This window comes from Pristis pectinata, chromosome 5, assembly GCF_009764475.1.
Source record: "Pristis pectinata isolate sPriPec2 chromosome 5, sPriPec2.1.pri, whole genome shotgun sequence".
NCBI lineage: Eukaryota > Metazoa > Chordata > Chondrichthyes > Rhinopristiformes > Pristidae > Pristis > Pristis pectinata.
Window position 1 is genome coordinate 115,684,048 of NC_067409.1, and position 17,685 is coordinate 115,701,732.

At 42.6% G+C, this 17,685-nt stretch overlaps 1 protein-coding gene across 1 annotated transcript in view; it reads right to left on the bottom strand.

Moving 5' to 3' along the window:
* The window catches only part of LOC127570452 (serine/threonine-protein kinase 31-like), a 96,460-nt gene that overhangs the window by 47,710 nt on the left and 31,065 nt on the right, over positions 1 to 17,685 (bottom strand). The window contains exons 7-9 of the mRNA XM_052016053.1: positions 11,457 to 11,842; positions 10,652 to 10,829; positions 8,943 to 9,067 (exon numbers count right to left, since the gene is read on the bottom strand). Coding sequence (XP_051872013.1) covers positions 8,943 to 9,067; positions 10,652 to 10,829; positions 11,457 to 11,842 — 689 coding nt within the window. The remainder of the gene's footprint in view (positions 1 to 8,942; positions 9,068 to 10,651; positions 10,830 to 11,456; positions 11,843 to 17,685) is intronic.

The following is a 17,685-nucleotide window of genomic DNA, read 5'->3' on the forward strand; positions in this document are numbered from 1 at the left end:
AGGAAGAAAATTATGATGCCTTATCTGAGACTTTTCTGTCTTCACTGGAGGATCAACATCCTTATAGTGAGCCTGAATTTAAAGATTTGTCTTTGTCGAGGAAGGATTTTATGGTGGAACAGACAAAGGACCCTGAGTTGACAGAATTGAAAGAAAAAGCTCTCTCATGTGAGGAGATTGAAAAGGTGCCAACTGGATACTATGTCAAAAATGGAGTGTTAATGAGGAAATGGAGACCTCCTCATGTCCAAAAAATTTAAAACTCGGTTGGAGAGAGTCTGCCAGCTAGCGAGAGAGAATTTGAAAACAAGCCAGATAAGAATGAAGACATATTTTGATAGACGTGCTCAGCCTAGGACATTCGCAGTGGGGCAAAAGGTGTTAATATTTTTCCCTAGCCAAAATAATCCCTTGCAAGCTCGTTTTTCTGGACCCTATGTTATTGAATCTCAAGTGACTGATCTAACATATATAATCAAAACACCAGATAGACGCAAGAGAACACAACTCTGTCATGTAAACATGCTAAAACCTTATTATGAGAGGGATTCAGTGGTGGCCTTGGTGGATGGTGTAAAGGTTGTTTCTAGAATGCCTGATGTTGATGTTGAGGAAGGCCAATTTAGACCAAATATTGTTCCATCGAAACTAAAAAACCAAAATATCCTGGAGAACCTTGAAACGAAGTTGGACCATTTACAAGTTTCACAAAGACAACAGATGAGAGAATTAATTTTAAAATTTAAAAATCTGTTCCCAGATGTTCCAAACAGAACATCGATAATTACCCATGATGTTGATGTTGATGTTGGGGATGCAAAACCAATCAAACAACACCCATATCGAATGAATGTGGAAAAAAGTAAACTTGTTGATCAGGAAATAAAATACATGTTGGAAAATGATATTATTAGACATTCTAGTTCAAATTGGAGTTTGCCCTGTGTTATTGTACCTAAACCTGATGGAACTGTTAGATTTTGCACAGATTACAGGAAAGTGAATGCTGTAACAAAGTCAGATGCTTACCCTATTCCTAGGGTGGATGATTGCATAGACAGAGTGGGAAAGGCAAAATTTCTTACAAAGATTGACCTATTAAAAGGGTACTGGTGTGTTCCATTAACAGATAGAGGAAGGGAAATTTCAGCCTTTGTAACCCCTTCTGGATTGTATGAATACAATGTTTTGCCATTTGGAATGAAAAATGCTCCGGCAACATTTCAAAGAATGATTAATTCAGTGATTCATGGGTTAAAACATACAGATGCCTACATTGACGACTTAGTGACTGGGAATGATACTTGGGAAGATCACATCTCTGCGTTAGAAAGGTTGTTTGAAAGACTTTCCAAGGCTAACCTTACAGTTAACTGGGCTAAAAGTGAATTTGGCCATGCCACTGTGACGTATCTTGGTTATGTTGTAGGTCAAGGCAAGCAAGCTCCTGTTCAGGCAAAAGTTCAAGCAATATCTGAGTTCCCTATTCCCACAGGTACGAGGACTGTTAGAAGATTTTTGGGAATGGTTGGATATTATCGAAAATTTTGTAAAAATTTTGCTGATATTGCTCTTCCCCTAACTAATCTTCTGAAGAAGGGAGTAAAGTTTGTTTGGACAGATTCTTGTCAAGAAGCATTTAAGAAGCTGAAAGCCATTTTATGCTACCATCCTGTGCTCAGAACACCTGACTTTGAAAAGCCATTTTCATTAGCAGTAGATGCCAGTGATGAAGCTGCAGGAGCTGTGTTGTTGCAGAAGGGTGACCTTGATGATATTGACCATCCTGTAGCTTACTTTTCAAAGAAATTTAATGAGCATCAAAAGAATTATTCCACCATAGAGAAAGAATTACTGTCGCTTGTTTTAGCCTTGCAACATTTCAGTGTATATGTTTGCACCGCTCAGAAACCATTGACTGTGTATACAGATCATAACCCATTGGTGTTTCTGAGCCGAGTCAAAAACAAGAACAGAAGGCTGTTAAACTGGAGTTTAATTTTGCAAGAGTTTGATCTCATGATAACTCACATTAAAGGCAAAGATAATGTGATTGCTGATTGTCTTTCTCGATGTTAAATGGGAAACATGTATCTATACTAATCTGATAGTCTGTAGTTGTGTAGCATGATAATTATTAACATTACTACCCCTACGCTCATAGACTATTTGTTGAAAAATTCAACAACTATTTGTTGAAAAACAGGTATTTGTATGTGGACGACCACGGTTCGGATGCTTTTCGGGGTGAGGAAGTCACTACCGAGTAAACACTGAAGTGTCGTTTGGGTTCCATCGTGGAACATTTGGATTTCGTATGTACTCTCTCTATGTTTTTCTACATCTACATCTTATCTTCAGACAACGGTGGTTGTTGAAGAAGCCCTTGCTCATGTTTCACCTTATGGCTGGCGGAACTGAACTTTAAGAACCATTCCGGAACTGGGAGTTTTGGACTTTGTCACACACACACACGAAGAGTTTAGTTTTGGGGTTAACGTTCGAGGTTTAACATTTTTGAATTCTAACATACTAACATTTTTACTTTTATTTTACGTAGTATCATAAGTAGTGATTAATAAAATAGTTTTTAACACTAAATCATGCTCAGTGTGTTTCTTTTGTTGCTGATTCGTGACTTTTATTTTACGTAGTATCATAAGTAGTGATTAATAAAATAGTTTTTAACACTAAATCATGCTCAGTGTGTTTCTTTTGTTGCTGATTCGTGACAGCACCAGTTATTCTGGAAATTACCGGATTGCTAACACTTGATTTCAAACAGTTCTTAGAAGGTATCAGCTGCTTCCTTCTGTTGGTGCTAATTATTCCCAGACAACAAATGCCAAAGCACTAATTATCAGTCAGTATCAACAAGATTTTATACAAAACTTTAATTCATTGGGACTGGTGTAGGTGCAAGTTCCAGGTCAACTGAAGAATGTTTTGCAAAACTATCTCATTAAGTAGCTGTGGTTAGAAGGAATTAACATCTTTTACAATGAACTCCTAACCAGTAGTTCAACCTAAAATGGAAAGAGATTAACACAATGAAAATCTGAGGAGGTTTCATCAGAAAAGGCATAGAACGTGAAAGTCAAGGAGGTCCTGAAGAGCCTATTGTATATAAAACACAAGATTCAAGAATTGTGTGTGGTATTGGGCTTCAGGGAGACTAGAGAGGCTTCAGAGAAGATACGATAAGCTTGCTGGTTAGACAGAGCATTTCTCATTAGAATAGCAGAGATCGTGAGATGTATGATAACACTGCACCAATATCCTTGTGGGAAGCTTTGCTAGTGGTGCTGGGGGGGGTTTAAACTAGAGTTGCAGGGGGGTGGGAACCAGTGGCAGGGCAGCAAGTGGAGGGGCTGTGGGGAAAGTAGATGTTAAGGCTACAAGTAAAGACAGAAATCGACAGGTTGATGAGCATGGTGGGACTAATGTTCTGAGCTGAATCCATTTCAATGCAAGGAGCATTGTAGGTAAGGCAGATGAACTTAAGAGCATGGATTGGCACATGGAATTATGATGTTGTAGCCATTAGTGAGACTTGGTTGCAGGAGGGGCAGGACTGGGAGCTCAATGTTCCGGGGTTCCGATGTTTTAGACATGATAGAGAGGGAGGTATTAAAGGGGGAGGGGTGGCATTACTCATCAGGGAAAATGTCACGGCAGTGCTCAGAGTGGACATACTGGAGGGCTTGACTAATGTGGAACTGAGGAATAAGAAAAGGATGATCATGTTAATGGGACTATATTATAGACCTCCCAATAGTCAATGGGATTTAGAGGAGCAAATTTGTAGAGAGATAGACAGCTGCAAGAAAAATAAGGTTGTGATAGTAGGTGATTTTAACTTTCCACAGATTGACTGGGACTCCCATACTGTAAAGGGATTGGATGGGATCGAGTTTGTCAAATGTGTTCAGTAAAGTTTCCTCAATCAATATGTAGAGGTCCCAACTGGAGAGAGCACAATACTGGATCTCCTCTTGGGGAATGAGACAGGACAGGTGACAGAAGTGTGTGTAGGGGAACACTTTGGATCTAGTAATCATAATTCCATTAGTTTCAAGATAATTATGAAGAAGGATAGGACTGGTCATCGGGTTGAGATTTTAAATTGGAGAAAAGCCAATTTTGATGGCATCAGAAAGGATCTGGCAACTGTGGAATGGGATAGGTTGTTTTCTGGCAAAGAGATGCTCGGTAAGTGGGAGGCCTTCAAGAGTGAAATATTGAGAGTACACAAATTGTATATTCCTGTTAGGCTAAAAGGCAAGGCTAAGAGGGAACCTTGGTTATCAGGGGACATTGAGGCCCTGGTAAAGAGAAAGGAGGTGCATGTCAGGTATAGACAGTGAGGATCAAATGAGGTGCTTGAGGAGTATAAGAAATGATAAAAGAACACTTAAGAGAGAAAACAGGAAGGCAAAAAGAGGAAATGAGGTTGCTCTGGCAAACGGTGAAAGAGAATCCCAAGGGTTTCTAATAATTATATTAAGAGCAAAAGGGTAGCAAGGGACAAAATTGGTCCTCTTGAAGATCAGCGTGGTCATTTATGCATGGAGCTGAGAGAGGTGGGGGAGATGTTAAGTAAATTTTCTGTATCGCATTTACTCTGGAGACAGACACAGAGACTACAGAACTGAGGAAAAAGAGTAATGAGTTCATGGACCACATCTGGATTACGGAAAAGGAGGTGCTGGCAGTGTTGTGGTGAATTAAGGTGGATAAATCTCCAAGGCCTGACAACATGCCACCTTGGACCTTGTGGGAGGCTAGCACAGAAATTGCAGGGGCCCTGGCAGAGATATTTAAAACGTCCTTAGCCACGGGTGAGGTGCCAGAGATCTGGAGGACAGCTAATGTTGTTCCGTTGGTCAAGAAAGTCTCTAGGAATAAGCTGGGAAATTATAGGCCAGTGAGCCTGACGTTAGTCATGGGTAAATTATTGGAAGGTAATTTAAGGGACAGGATATACAAGTATTTGGATAGGCAGGGCCTGATTAGGGATAGTCAACATGGCTTTGTGCATGGTAGGACATGTATAACCAATCTTATATTCGAGGAGGTTACCAAGAAGGTCGATGAGGAAGGTGGTGGACATTGTCTACATGGACTTTAGCAAGGCCTTTGACAAAGTCCCGCACGGGAGGCTGCTCCAGAAGGTTAGGTCAGTTGGCATTCAGGGTGAAGTAGTCAATTGGATTCAACATTGGCTTAGCGGGAGAAGCCAGAGAGTGGTAGTAGATGGTTATCTCATTACTCTTTTTCCTCAGGCCCGTGACTAGTGGTGTGCCACAGGGATCAGTGCTGGGTCCCTTGTTACTTATCATCTTTATTAATGATTTAGATAATAATCTGGTAAACTGGATCAGCAAATTTGTGGATGACACCAAGATTGGGGGTGTAGCGGACAGTGAGGAAGGCTAACAAAGCTTGCAAAGTAATCTTGAACAGCTAGGAAAATGGCCTGAAAAATGGCAGATGGAATTTAATGCAGACAAGTGTGAGGTGTTGCACTTTGGGAGGACAAACCAGGGTAGGACTTGCACAGTGAATGGTAGGGCTCTGAGGTGTGCGGCAGAACAAAGGGACCTGGGAATACAGGTCCATAGTTCCTTGAAAGTGGCATCATAGGTAGATAGGGTCGTAAGGAGAGCTTTTGGCACTTTGGCCTTCATAAATCAGGAAAATGAGTACAGGGGTTGGGATGTTATGTTGAAGTTGTACAAGAGGCTGAATTTGGAGCGTTGTGTGCAGTTCTGGTCACCTACCTACAGGAAAGATATCAATAAGTGTGAAAGAGTGCAGAGAAAATTTACAAGGATGTTGGTGGGACCTGAGGACCTGAGTTACAGGGAAAGGTTGAATAGGTTAGGACTTTATTCCCTGGAGGAGAATGAGCGGAGATCTTATAGCGGTATACAAAATTATGAGGGGTATAGATAGGGTGAATGCATGCAGGCTTTTTCTCTTAAGGTTGGGTGAGATTAGAACTAGAGGACATATGTTTAGGGTGAAAGGTGAAGTACTTAAGGGGAATCTGAGGAGAAACTTCTTCAATCAGAGGGTGGTGTGAGTGTGGAATGAGCTGCCAGCGTTAGTGGTGGATGCAGGTTCAATTGTAACATTTAAGAGAAGTTTGGATAGGTACATGGATGGGAGGGGTTTGGAGGGATATGGTCCGGGTGCAGGTAGATGGGACTAGGCAGAAGATCAGGTCAGCATGGACTAGATGGGCTGAAGGGCCTGTTTCTGTGCTGTAGTGCTCTGTGACTCTACGCCTGCATGAATCCCCACAGCATCTGGCAACCCTGTCATCTCTGTCTCGGAGACCAACATCCAAACCTCCTTCAAGAGGATGAACCCTCACAAGATATTGGTATTGGTTTATTATTGTCACTTGTACTGAGGTGCAGTGAAAAGCTTGTCTTGCATACCGATCGTACAGGTCAGTTCATTACACAGAGCAGTTACATTAAGTTAGTACAGAATGCATTGATGTAGTACAGGTAAAAACAATAACAGTACAGAGTAAAGTGTCACAGCTACAGAGAAAGTGCAGTGCAATAAGGTGCAAGGTCACAACAAGGTAGATCGTGAAGTCATAGTCCATCTCATTGTATAAGGGAACCATTCAATAGTCTTATCACAGTGGGGTAGAAACTGTCCTTAAGTCTGGTGGTACGTGCCCTCAGGCTCCTGTAACTTTTACCCGATGGAAGAGGAGAGAGAAAGTCCTGGGTGGGTGGGGTCTTTGATTATGCTGGCTGCTTCGCCAAGACAACAAGAGGTAAAGACAGAGTCCAAGAAGGGGAGACTGGTGTCCGTGATGCGCTGGGCTGTGTCCACAACTCTCTGCAGTTACTTGCGGTCCTGGCCAGAGCAGTTGCCGTACCAAGCCATGATACATCCAGATAGGATGCTTTCTATGGTGCATCAGTAAATGTCAGGCCCTGACAGTGTAACTGGCCGGGTACTGAAAATCTGTGCCGACCAACTAGCTGGAGTGTTCAAGGACTTCAACCTCTCACTGCTGCAGTCATAGGTTCCCACCTGCTTCAAAAGGGCATCACTCATACCAGTGCCCAAGAAGAGCAGGGTGAGCTGCCTCAATGACTATCACCCAGTAGCACTCATATCTACTGTGATGAAGTGCTTTGAGAGGTTGGTCATGGCTAGAATTAGCTCCTGCCTGAGCAAGGTCTTGGACCCGCTGCAATTTGCCTACCACAACAGGTCTACAGTGGACGCAATCTCACTGGCTTTCTACTTGGCTTTGGAGCACCTAGACAACAGCAAAACGTACGTCAGGCTGATGTTTATTGATTACAGTTCAACGTTCAACACCATCCTCCCCTCAGTACTAATCAATAAGCTTCAAAACCCAGGCCTCTGTCCCTCCCTCTGCAACTGGATCCTCAACTTCCTTATCGGGAGACCACAGTCAGTGCGGATCGGTAGTAACAGCTCCTCCTTGCTGACAATCAACACAGGTGCACCTCAAGGATGTGTGCTTAGCTCACTGCTCTACTTTCTCTACACTCATGACTGTGTGGCTAGGCACAGCTCAAACGCCATCTATAAATTCACCGATGACACCGCTGTTGTTGGCAGAATCTCAGATGGTGATGAGGAAGCGTACAGGAATGAGATAGACTAGTTGGTTGAGTGGTGTCACAACAACAACCTCGCACTCAACATCAGCAAGACCAAGAAATTGATTGTGGACTTCAGGAAGGGGAAGTCGGGAGAACACACACCAGTCCTCATTGAAGAGTCAGCGGTGGAAAGGGTGAGCAGCTTCAAGTTCCTGGGTGTCACTATCTCAAAGGATCTATCTTGGGCCCAACACATTCATGCAATCACAAAGAAGGCACGCCAGCAGCTCTACTTCATTAGGAGTTGAGAATATTTGGTACATCACCAAAGACTCTGGCAAATTTCTACAGATATACAGTGGAGAGCATTCTGACTTGTTGCATCACCGCCTGGTATGGAGGCTCCAATGTGCAGGATCACAAGAGGCTGCAGAGGGTTGTAGACTCAGCCAGCTCCATCACGGGCACAACCCTCCCCACAGACGACATCTTCAAGAGGTGGTGCCTCAAGAAGGTGGCATCTATCATTAAGGACCTTCACCACCCAGGACACGCCCTCTTCACGTTACTACCATCAGGGAGGAGGTACAGGAGCCTGAAGACCCACACTTAATGTTTCAGGAACAGCTTCTTCCCCTCCGCCATCAGATTTCTGAACAGTCCATGAACACTACCCCATTATTCTTCTTTCGCACTATTTATTTATTTTTGTAACTTATAGTACTTTTTACGTCTTTATGTCTTGCACTGTACTACTGCTACAAAACAACAAATTTCACGACATATGTCAGTGATAATAAACTTGATTTTGATTCTGATGATAGGAAGTCTTTGAAAATTATGAGGCAGTCTGCTTGGAAGCAGAGGACTGGAAATTCTCATCATGTGTTTTCATTTCAAAACCTGATGCAGCACATGTAACTTGTGTGTATTCCCTCGAGAAACATTGTTCAGAATGAGGATAAAAGAAAACAAGCAAAAGGACAGAAGTCCTGCTCTGTCCTCCCTGGACATTCGTTGAGCCAAATAATCCCTTTGCAGAAAACACAGGTCCAACAGGTTCCCAATTCACAACATGGCATTTTATCTGTAGTTTGAGGAAAAGTATCTTGTTTCCATAATTCAAGAACTACAAGGAATTTATGGATGTACCATAAATTATAGTCATGTTCAGTAGAATGATTTACACCAAAATACTGATTAGATGTTCGGGTATGAATGCCATCAGTGACTGTATATTACTCATCAACTGTCAGCACTAATAAACAAAACTTGCATGAAATGACGATATTACTAAAAATTAATTTAAAACCTGCCAAGGTAATGTCTTACCTAACCTGTTTTAGTTTCTCAACCTTCCCTGCCAAACGTTTGAGCTTTGTTTCAACAGCATGGTTTAGTTCATCTGCTAATTTCAATTCTGCTTCTTGATGCTGTTTTAATTCTTCTTCCATTTTCTAAATAAAACAAAGATAATGAGAACTTTAAATCTCTATCATTGTTCCAAAAAACATAATTATCTAACTTTTATTTTAAAATTGAAAAAGAATACTTTAAGTAAGCTTCATCCTTTTGTACCATCTCTTCCCCCCCCCCCCCCCCACACAGTCTACACATGGGACAACCACCTGTCAATGGCCATTCTTGAGTTTCACAAGAAACCTGGTCAGGCCCTCAAGCCTGCTCCAGCATTCAATAAGATGATGGCCCCAACACCACTCTCACATTCTCTGACTTCCCCTGTAATTTAAGTATTCCTGAATCTACTCTTTGAACACATTCAATGACTCTGCATCCACAGGCTTCTGGCGTAGAAAAATCTAAAGATTCATTACCCTCTGAAGAAAAGTATTCCTCATCTCAATCTGAAATTTGTGATCCCTTTATCTGAAAATAAGCCCCCTAGTGTTTGATACCTCCACCAAGTGAAACGTCCTCTCAGCATCCATTCTGTCAATTCCCCTCAGTAATTTATACATTTCAAAAAGATCACGTCATTCTTCTATACTTCAATGAGCCTAGGCTTGACCTGCTCAATTTCACTCCAAACTTCAAACTCTTCATCCCAAGAATCAACCTTGCGGATCATCGCGCGTTGCCTCCAATGGAAGCTCGTCCTCCCATGTAACATCACGGTGCCTCAACGACAACAAATTTAGTGAAATCAGTGGCAATCTGCAGAAGTGGGCTGAGAACTGGCTGACTGATCACAGCGTGATTCTCGTTGTCGAGGGGTCTGAATTAGACTGGTAGCCAATGGCCTCCAGTGGGATTAATGTCAGGATACTTGCTATTTGCCATATTCAATAATGATGCAGATGTAGGTGTTGAAGGGTCTGTGGATTATACCAGATGCCAGGCGGTGGCATTGTACAGGATGCCCAGCTCCTCCAAGTAGATTGGAATGTGTTGAGGGCAATGAGCCCACGACTGGCAAATGATGGCCAACTTAAACATTTAGCATTAAGCACTTGGATAGGTCTGATGCAGTATACTGGCACTCTACAGAGAACCCAGTGGAAAGAGAATACAGAGGATTTTCACAACAGGCTAAGTGAACGGAGGGGTGGAACATGACTGATTAAATATAAAGTGGAAAGGCATGTGCCATCCAGTTGGGGGTGGGTGCTGCCCATTTTTGGGGTCTCTCGGGACATGGTCTCACTGGCAAAGTGCAGAAGTGGACTGCCTCCCATTAAGTAAATAATGCATTCAACTTTGTTCTACCCCCAGCCCCCCACCCTTGCTCCAACATCTCTTCAAAAGTGAACCAATACCAACTTTCCATTCTACAGCACACACTGCCCATCTCCCCATATCCCCTCCCCCACCACTGACCCTGTGATTCCCCAATCCTCTACCAGCCCCAAACTCCCCCATCCACCCACCCCACTCCCAAAACCAATCCTTCCTTTAAACACGTCAGTCTTCCATTACCACCCAGCGTCCCCCACCTCCACCCACCAATCCCCTCCCAAACACAACTGCTCTTCTTCTGATCCCCCCTACAAAGCAATTGCTTCCACTTCACACTGTCTTACTTTCAATTCACGCTGCCGCTGCTTAAGCTGCCCTTCCAGGAAACGGCAGCTCTGGAGATAAGTGATGTTTTTTACTCTCAACTTCTCATTTTGATCTTCCAGTAATTTCTGACTGTGTTGCATCTTGATCATGTCCTGCTTCTGTCCTGAACAACAGTGGCTCAGTGATTTTCTCGCCCTGAAAAGAGCAATTTAGAAGTCACCAAAAAGGTTAAGATTTCTATGCTCCATCCAGTAATTCCTTCTGCATTAAAGCACCCAAATTCAAAGTCATGTTTTTAAACACAGCAAGATGAAAAGCACTTTTTGACAAGGATCAACCAAGTGCTTGCACTGAAGTAACAGCCACACATGCAATACACACCATTCAACACCACTGTGTACACCCGCACAGCCCAAAACTCAGATTATCAGGCATTTGAGAAACTTAGAAAAACTGTGGTCTTCATGGATCACAGGTTAAATCCCTGACTACACTTCATGATGAAATTCCATCATATAGTGATATAAATGTCATGCCACATGGTAGAATTTCTTGATCTCTGAAACTTGGTTTTGCCCAGTACCATGAAACACCTATTTACGTCTCCCTAAATAGTTATTTAATTTCAAAAGACAACTAAAAAAGAACAAAATTTTTCCAGTTATAAATGCTGGCCCAGAACTAACAAGTCAGCTATTTAGAAATTCTACAGCAGTGAATAATACAGCATTATTGGATTTCACATTTAAAAACTTTATTCAATTATAAAAGTTGCACAAAGCTGATCAAACTGCCATTTCTACCAAGTTACAATGTACTCACAGTGCATACGCAAGGGCATCTTTCCCATCCATCTTTTGCCCTCTGCTTTTATGTTCAATGGCATGCATTCGACCTTTTGGTTTGATTCCTAGATGGTCATTTCTTAACTCCAGCATATTCTTCACTTTCTGTGAACCACTGCTGAGTCCTTGAACTCCCCCTGTATTCCTGCCAGCAATCAGCACGGTTGCATTATTCTTTAATCCTTCAAAGTTGTAGGCAGAAACTACATTGCACTTTTCAGCAAACCCCTTCTCCACAACTTCTTGACCAATGTTGAGAGCATCACTCTCAGCATCAACGAGAAAGGTTCCATCCTGAGCTGTATCTCTGTGACTGATTCTAATTATTTTGTCATTAATCAAACTGGCCAGAAATCTTCTTCCCTGAAGAAGTTAAAAGAAAACACCAGTATTAAATCAATTACGATGAATAAATTGCTCACTTACTACATGTCCAGTATCAAGCAAATAATGAGCAACACTTTGTTATAAAGAGGCTGGAAAAGTGGTGAAAAAGTCTAGATAAAAATTGTACATTACGTTATGCCAACAGAGCACAAATGCATCTGCCAGACTGTGTTGAACATAGTAAAGTTCTTTCATCGAGAACTGCTAGGATATGACTCAGTTACTCAATTGCTTCTTACCACTGAGCTTTTTAACTTCCTCACCCTAACAGTACTGCCTTATATCAAATTGCCACTTTAGGCACTCACCTGGTTCTCCCAGCCTGTTCCTCAACCTCTAGAATCTAACCTTTATACTGAGTTTTCCCTGTTAGCCTTGACAAGCACAGGATTTATATTTAATACTTACCATCTTTCGGTTATTTGATTTTGCATTACCTTTGGGAGCTCTCACTCATCCCAATATTTCTTTACTGACCTGCTTGTTACAAATATATTTGTTGAAGTGCATGGCTTCTGGTAATATCTCTGCTATTTCAGTGTGATTTTAACACTAAATCAATTTCTTAACCACCTTTATTTTGTTTTTATATTTGTCTCAGACCACTATGTTACATGCCTACATCAGTACAATCTCTTTTCTGCCTAATTTCCTACATTGTTTCCTTCATAGCACTTCTTCGTATCTTCTCCATCATCAAATATAGTCAATGCTGAAAAAAAAATGCTAAGTTGATTTTGGTTAATAAACAGTCTTTTCACAAGACTGCTCACTGGAGTTCTCTATGGAGCAAATTAATGATATATCCAATAACATGATTTGATATCCATAACATCCACTGTAGCTTCCTCTATCTATACAGTAAGTTGATTTACCAAGATACCCACATCAGCTCCTGAACACAATTCTCCAGTTTTTAAACAAGAGTTCAATCCATCTTTGACCTTGTTTTCTCCAGAAGACATCCAGAGTTACTTCGGTCAGGTCTCTCAATCCCAGCCAAAGGGTATGACTGTGAGTGATTTAAAAAAATTAACTAAATTGGTCATAATTTAAGCAACAGTATTGAACACAACCAAATGATGAATATTTTTGAATGCTTCAAATTAAAAGGCTTTAGCTCGAAGATCCAGCAGAAAAAAAACACTCGCCATAATAACCTCTCAGGATATAATTAAAAATAATTATCTTCACAATCTCCTCTAATTCAATAACACACAGATCTCTGCCATACCTGAAACACAGATTCTTGCACATCCCCTCTCCCCCAGACAACCATTATCAATAGCTTGGCTACACTCACTGCCAGGTTTAGAAATGAAGAACAATACTTCATGGATGATATTCTGCAAAAAGAGCAGAAGGGGGTATCTGGAGAAGGTTAGGTTGAGAGTGAGGTGGGGCAAGGCTGTGGGGACAGTGAGAGGGAGAGCTGAAAGAAGAACTAGGGAGAACTGGACAAAGAACAGGGGGCAGGGTGGGGCCAGGTGCATTGGAATAGAAAGATCACAGAATGTGGCTATGGATAGGCACTGTAATATAGTGCCCAACTTGCTTAGTAGAAGAAAAATTTACTGCCCAATTTGCAATTTTGTTCATCGTATATGTTAATGGCAACTAATTGTCACTTTCACATTGTCCACAATCAGATTTATGGGGTTCCTGCATCCACAGTTTGTCTTTCCACTGCCATGGGTAACATCCATCTGCACATATCTACGGCATTGCCAAAGTGTTAAATTAACAGCTCGAAAAAGATCTAGAACTAGGCGATCAACCTGGTCAGGTGACAGATCTCTCGGTGGGCAAGCATTTCGGTGATAGTGACCACAAGTCCCTGACCTTTCGCAGCGCCATGGACAAGGATAGGAGCAGACGATATGGGAAAGTTTTTAATTGGGGGAGGGCTAATTACGATGGTATTAGGCAGGAACTTGGAAGCGTAAACTGGGAACAGATGGTTTGAGGGAAATGCACAGCAGAAATATGGAGACCATTTAGGGACCACTTGCATGGGGTTCTGGCTGGGTTTGTCCCACCAAGACAGGGAAAGATCGGTAGGGTAAAGGAACCGTGGTTGACAGAGATGAAACATTTAGTCAAGTGGAAAAAGGAAACTGAAGGTTTAGGAAGCAAAAATCAGGCAGGAAGCAAAAATCAGCTCGATGACCTTCATCTGATCAGGGAGAGTGAGGAGGTGATACAAAGGAGTTATAGGCAGGTGGTCACACCGGGACCACAGGAGTCAGACAAGTGGGTCACAGTCAGGAGGGCGAAGGGGAAGAGTCAGGTACCAGGGAGTACCCCTCTGGCTGTACCCCTTGACGATAAGTACTCTTGCTTGAGTGCTGTTGGGGGAGACAGCCTACCTGGGGGAAGCAACAGTGGCAGTGTCTCTGGCACAGAGTCCGGCCCTGTGGCTCAGAAGGGTAGGGAAGGAGTGAGGAGGGCACTAGTGATGGGGGACTCTATAGTTAGGTGGGCAGACAAGCGATTCTGTGGACGCAGGAAAGAAACTCGGAAGGTAGTTTGCCTCCCAGGTGCCAGGGTCCAGGATGTTTCGGATCACGTCCAAGAAACCCTAAAGGGGGAGGGAGAACAGCCAGAGGTCGTGGTACATATTGGTACCAACGACATAGGTAGGGAAAGGAATGAGGTCCTGAAAAAAAGACTGTAGAGAATTAAGAAGGAAGTTGAGAAGCAGGACCTCAAAGGTAGTAATTTCTGGATTATTGCCTGTGCTAAGTGACAGTGGGTATAGGAACAGAATGAGGAGGAGGTTAAATGCGTGGCTGAGGGATTGGAGTAAGGAGCAGGGATTCAGATTTCTGGATCGTTGGGGCCTCTTTTGGGGCAGGTATGACCTGTTCAAAGAGGACGGGTTGCACTTGAATCCCAGGGGGACCAATATCCTGGCAGGGAGGTTTGCTAAGGCTACTGGGGAGAGCTTAAACTAGAATTGTTGGGGGGGTGGGATCTGAACTGGAGAGACTGGGGAAGAGGTGTTTGGCTCTCAAATAGAGAAAGCTAGTAGTATGTACGAGAGGGAGGACAGGCAGGTGATAGAGAAGGGACGTGCTCAGACCGGTTTGAGATGTGTCTATTTTAACGCAAGGAGTATTGTGAACAAGGCGGATGAGCTTAGAGCTTGGATCAATACTTGGAACTATGATGTGGTGGCCATTACGGAGACTTGGATGGCTCAGGGACTGGAATGGTTGCTTCAAGTGCTGGGTTTTAGATGTTTCAGAAAGGACAGGGAGGGAGACAAAAGAGGTGGGGGAGGGGCACTGTTGATCAGAGATAGTGTCACGGCTGTGGAAAAGGTGGACGTCGTGGAGGGACTGTCTACGGAGTCTCTGTGGGTGGAGGTTAGGAACAGGAAGGGGTCAATAACTTTACTGGGTGTTTTTTATAGACCGCCCAATAGTAACAGGGATATTGAGGAGCAGATAGGGGAGCAGATCCTAGAAAGGTGTGAGAATAACAGAGTTGTTGTGATGGGGGATTTTAATTTCCCAAACATCGATTGGCATCTTCAGACAGTGAGGGGTTTAGATGGGGAGGAGTTTGTTAAGTGTGTTCAGGAAGGATTCTTGACACAATATGTAGATAGGCCTACAAGAGGAGAGGCTGTGCTCGATTTGGTATCGGGAAATGAACCTGGTCAGGTGTCAGATCTCTCAGTGGGTGAACATTTTGCTGATAGTGATCATAATTCTATCTCCTTTACGATAGCACTGAAGAGAGATACCTCTTCGATAGCACTGAAGCGATTTACCAGGAGGTTGCTTGGTGTGGAACGTTTCAGTTACAAGGACAGACTGGATTTGTTTTCCTTGGAGCAGAGGAGGCAGAGGGGGACCTGATAGAGGGGTACAAAATTACAAGAGGTAGAGATGGGGTAGACAGTGAGAAAAATTTCTCCAGAGAGATGTCCAAAACCAGAGAGCATTGATTTAAAGTGAGGGGTAAGAGCAGCAGAGGGGATCCGAGGATTTTTTCCCACCCAGAGGGTGGTTGCGATGTGGAATGCACTGCCTGAGGGGGTGGTGGAGGCAGGTAGTCTCACAACATTGTATCTGGACAACCACCTGACTCACCAAGGCATCGAAGGCTATGGATCACTTGCTGGTAAATGGATTAGTATAGATGGATAGTCGTCAATCAGCATTGACGCACTCTTTCTGTGCTGTATGACTCTACAACTTTAATGCAACCCCACTCGTCAAGAAAAGGAGGAAGATCAACAAAAGCCAGTTAACCTTGTGCCAAAAATCACAAAACACTTGGAAACTGTGTTTGACAAATCCAGTCAACGTTTTGAAGGATATAGCTGATTAGAACAAAGGGAAAACATGTAATAAATATGTATTTTCAGACGGCATTTGATCAGGAGTCAAACAAAGGACTGTTAAGTGAAATAAGGTGTCTTGGGATTGGTGATGAAGTGACTATAGAGAACTGATTCAGTGTCGAGCTTACCTCCCGCACAATAACCTATGGCCCATTTCTATAGCACTGGCTTTGTTCTGTAAAACCTCTCACTTGGTAAAAAATCTACTGATCTCAAGTTTGAAGTAAACAACCAACTATCCCTTCATTCTTAGATCTTCTGTATTGTTTAAACTCTCTCTCTCTCTCTCAGTGCCTTAGTTACACCTTCTGAATTGGCATTGGCCCAATTCATTTACAGTCCATCGGATCCTACATTTATGTCTTCTACGATGGAATTTGTTCCAATGTCCTCGGATGAACCCAAAGTGCTTCTTTAGGCATTATGTCCGAACTAATCTGCTTCTCCCCCACGATGGCAAGAACAACTTCATCACTCCTTTCTGGATTAAAATTTTTAAATAGCAGAAGTTAACATTTGCCAATTTTATCTCTCAGCACTCACAATAAAATTCCATCATTAATAACCAGAACTCACTAATCATGCATCTCAGTAACTGTAACAAAGCACCTGAACTTTTTGTGTTTTTCACATTTCCCCCCGACAAATGTAACGTTACTGCCATTTAAACAGAAAATTATGCGAGTAATGATTTACTGTTTTATATACATTTACTTCCTGCATTCTCAGAGCAATCACAAAAAACTGTAACGAGTATCCGGCGGCACTGGTTAACTATCAGCCCCTGCACGCTGATAGCTCCTGTGTACAAACCTGATAGCTCAAATTAATAAATATCAAAATAAACTCCAAAAATTAAAGTGATTTTATTTCCTGTTAAAAATTTTTATCAAGATGAAAACCAAATTCTACCATACCTTTTCAAAAACCAAGACTTGAGACGTCAACATTTCTGGTGATGACGTGACACCCAGTGGGAGAACTTAAGCACTGCTTACTATTCCCTTTTTACAGCTAAAAGCATTTCTCTTTGAAAAGTAAAATGTAATTTAATACCAGAGCAGAGATTGCAATTTTTGCAGAGATTGCAAAAGTGTGTAATTTTCATTCCAAGTCCTCTGTGCAACTTACGAGCTAATGTAGCCACGACCTGGGACGTAGGCAACGGTGAGCACAGATGAGAAATGAGCCTCTGAACACCACCTCCAGGAGGCACAGCCAGCACCATCCACCATCCACAATCAGATGGAGGCTTGCACAACATTATTTCAGTAAGACTCAGCTGGCACTGGAAACCCAACTGAGACAGGTCCACTTTAAGTAACTTACTTACCCGACCTCCAGCTCTAACTGTTACAGTAACCCTTCTCTGCCATCGTGTTCACGATCCTCACCCAACTACTCCCCACCTGTCAATCTGTTCCCTGACCTGACAAACCACCGACTCTCAGATGCCACTACC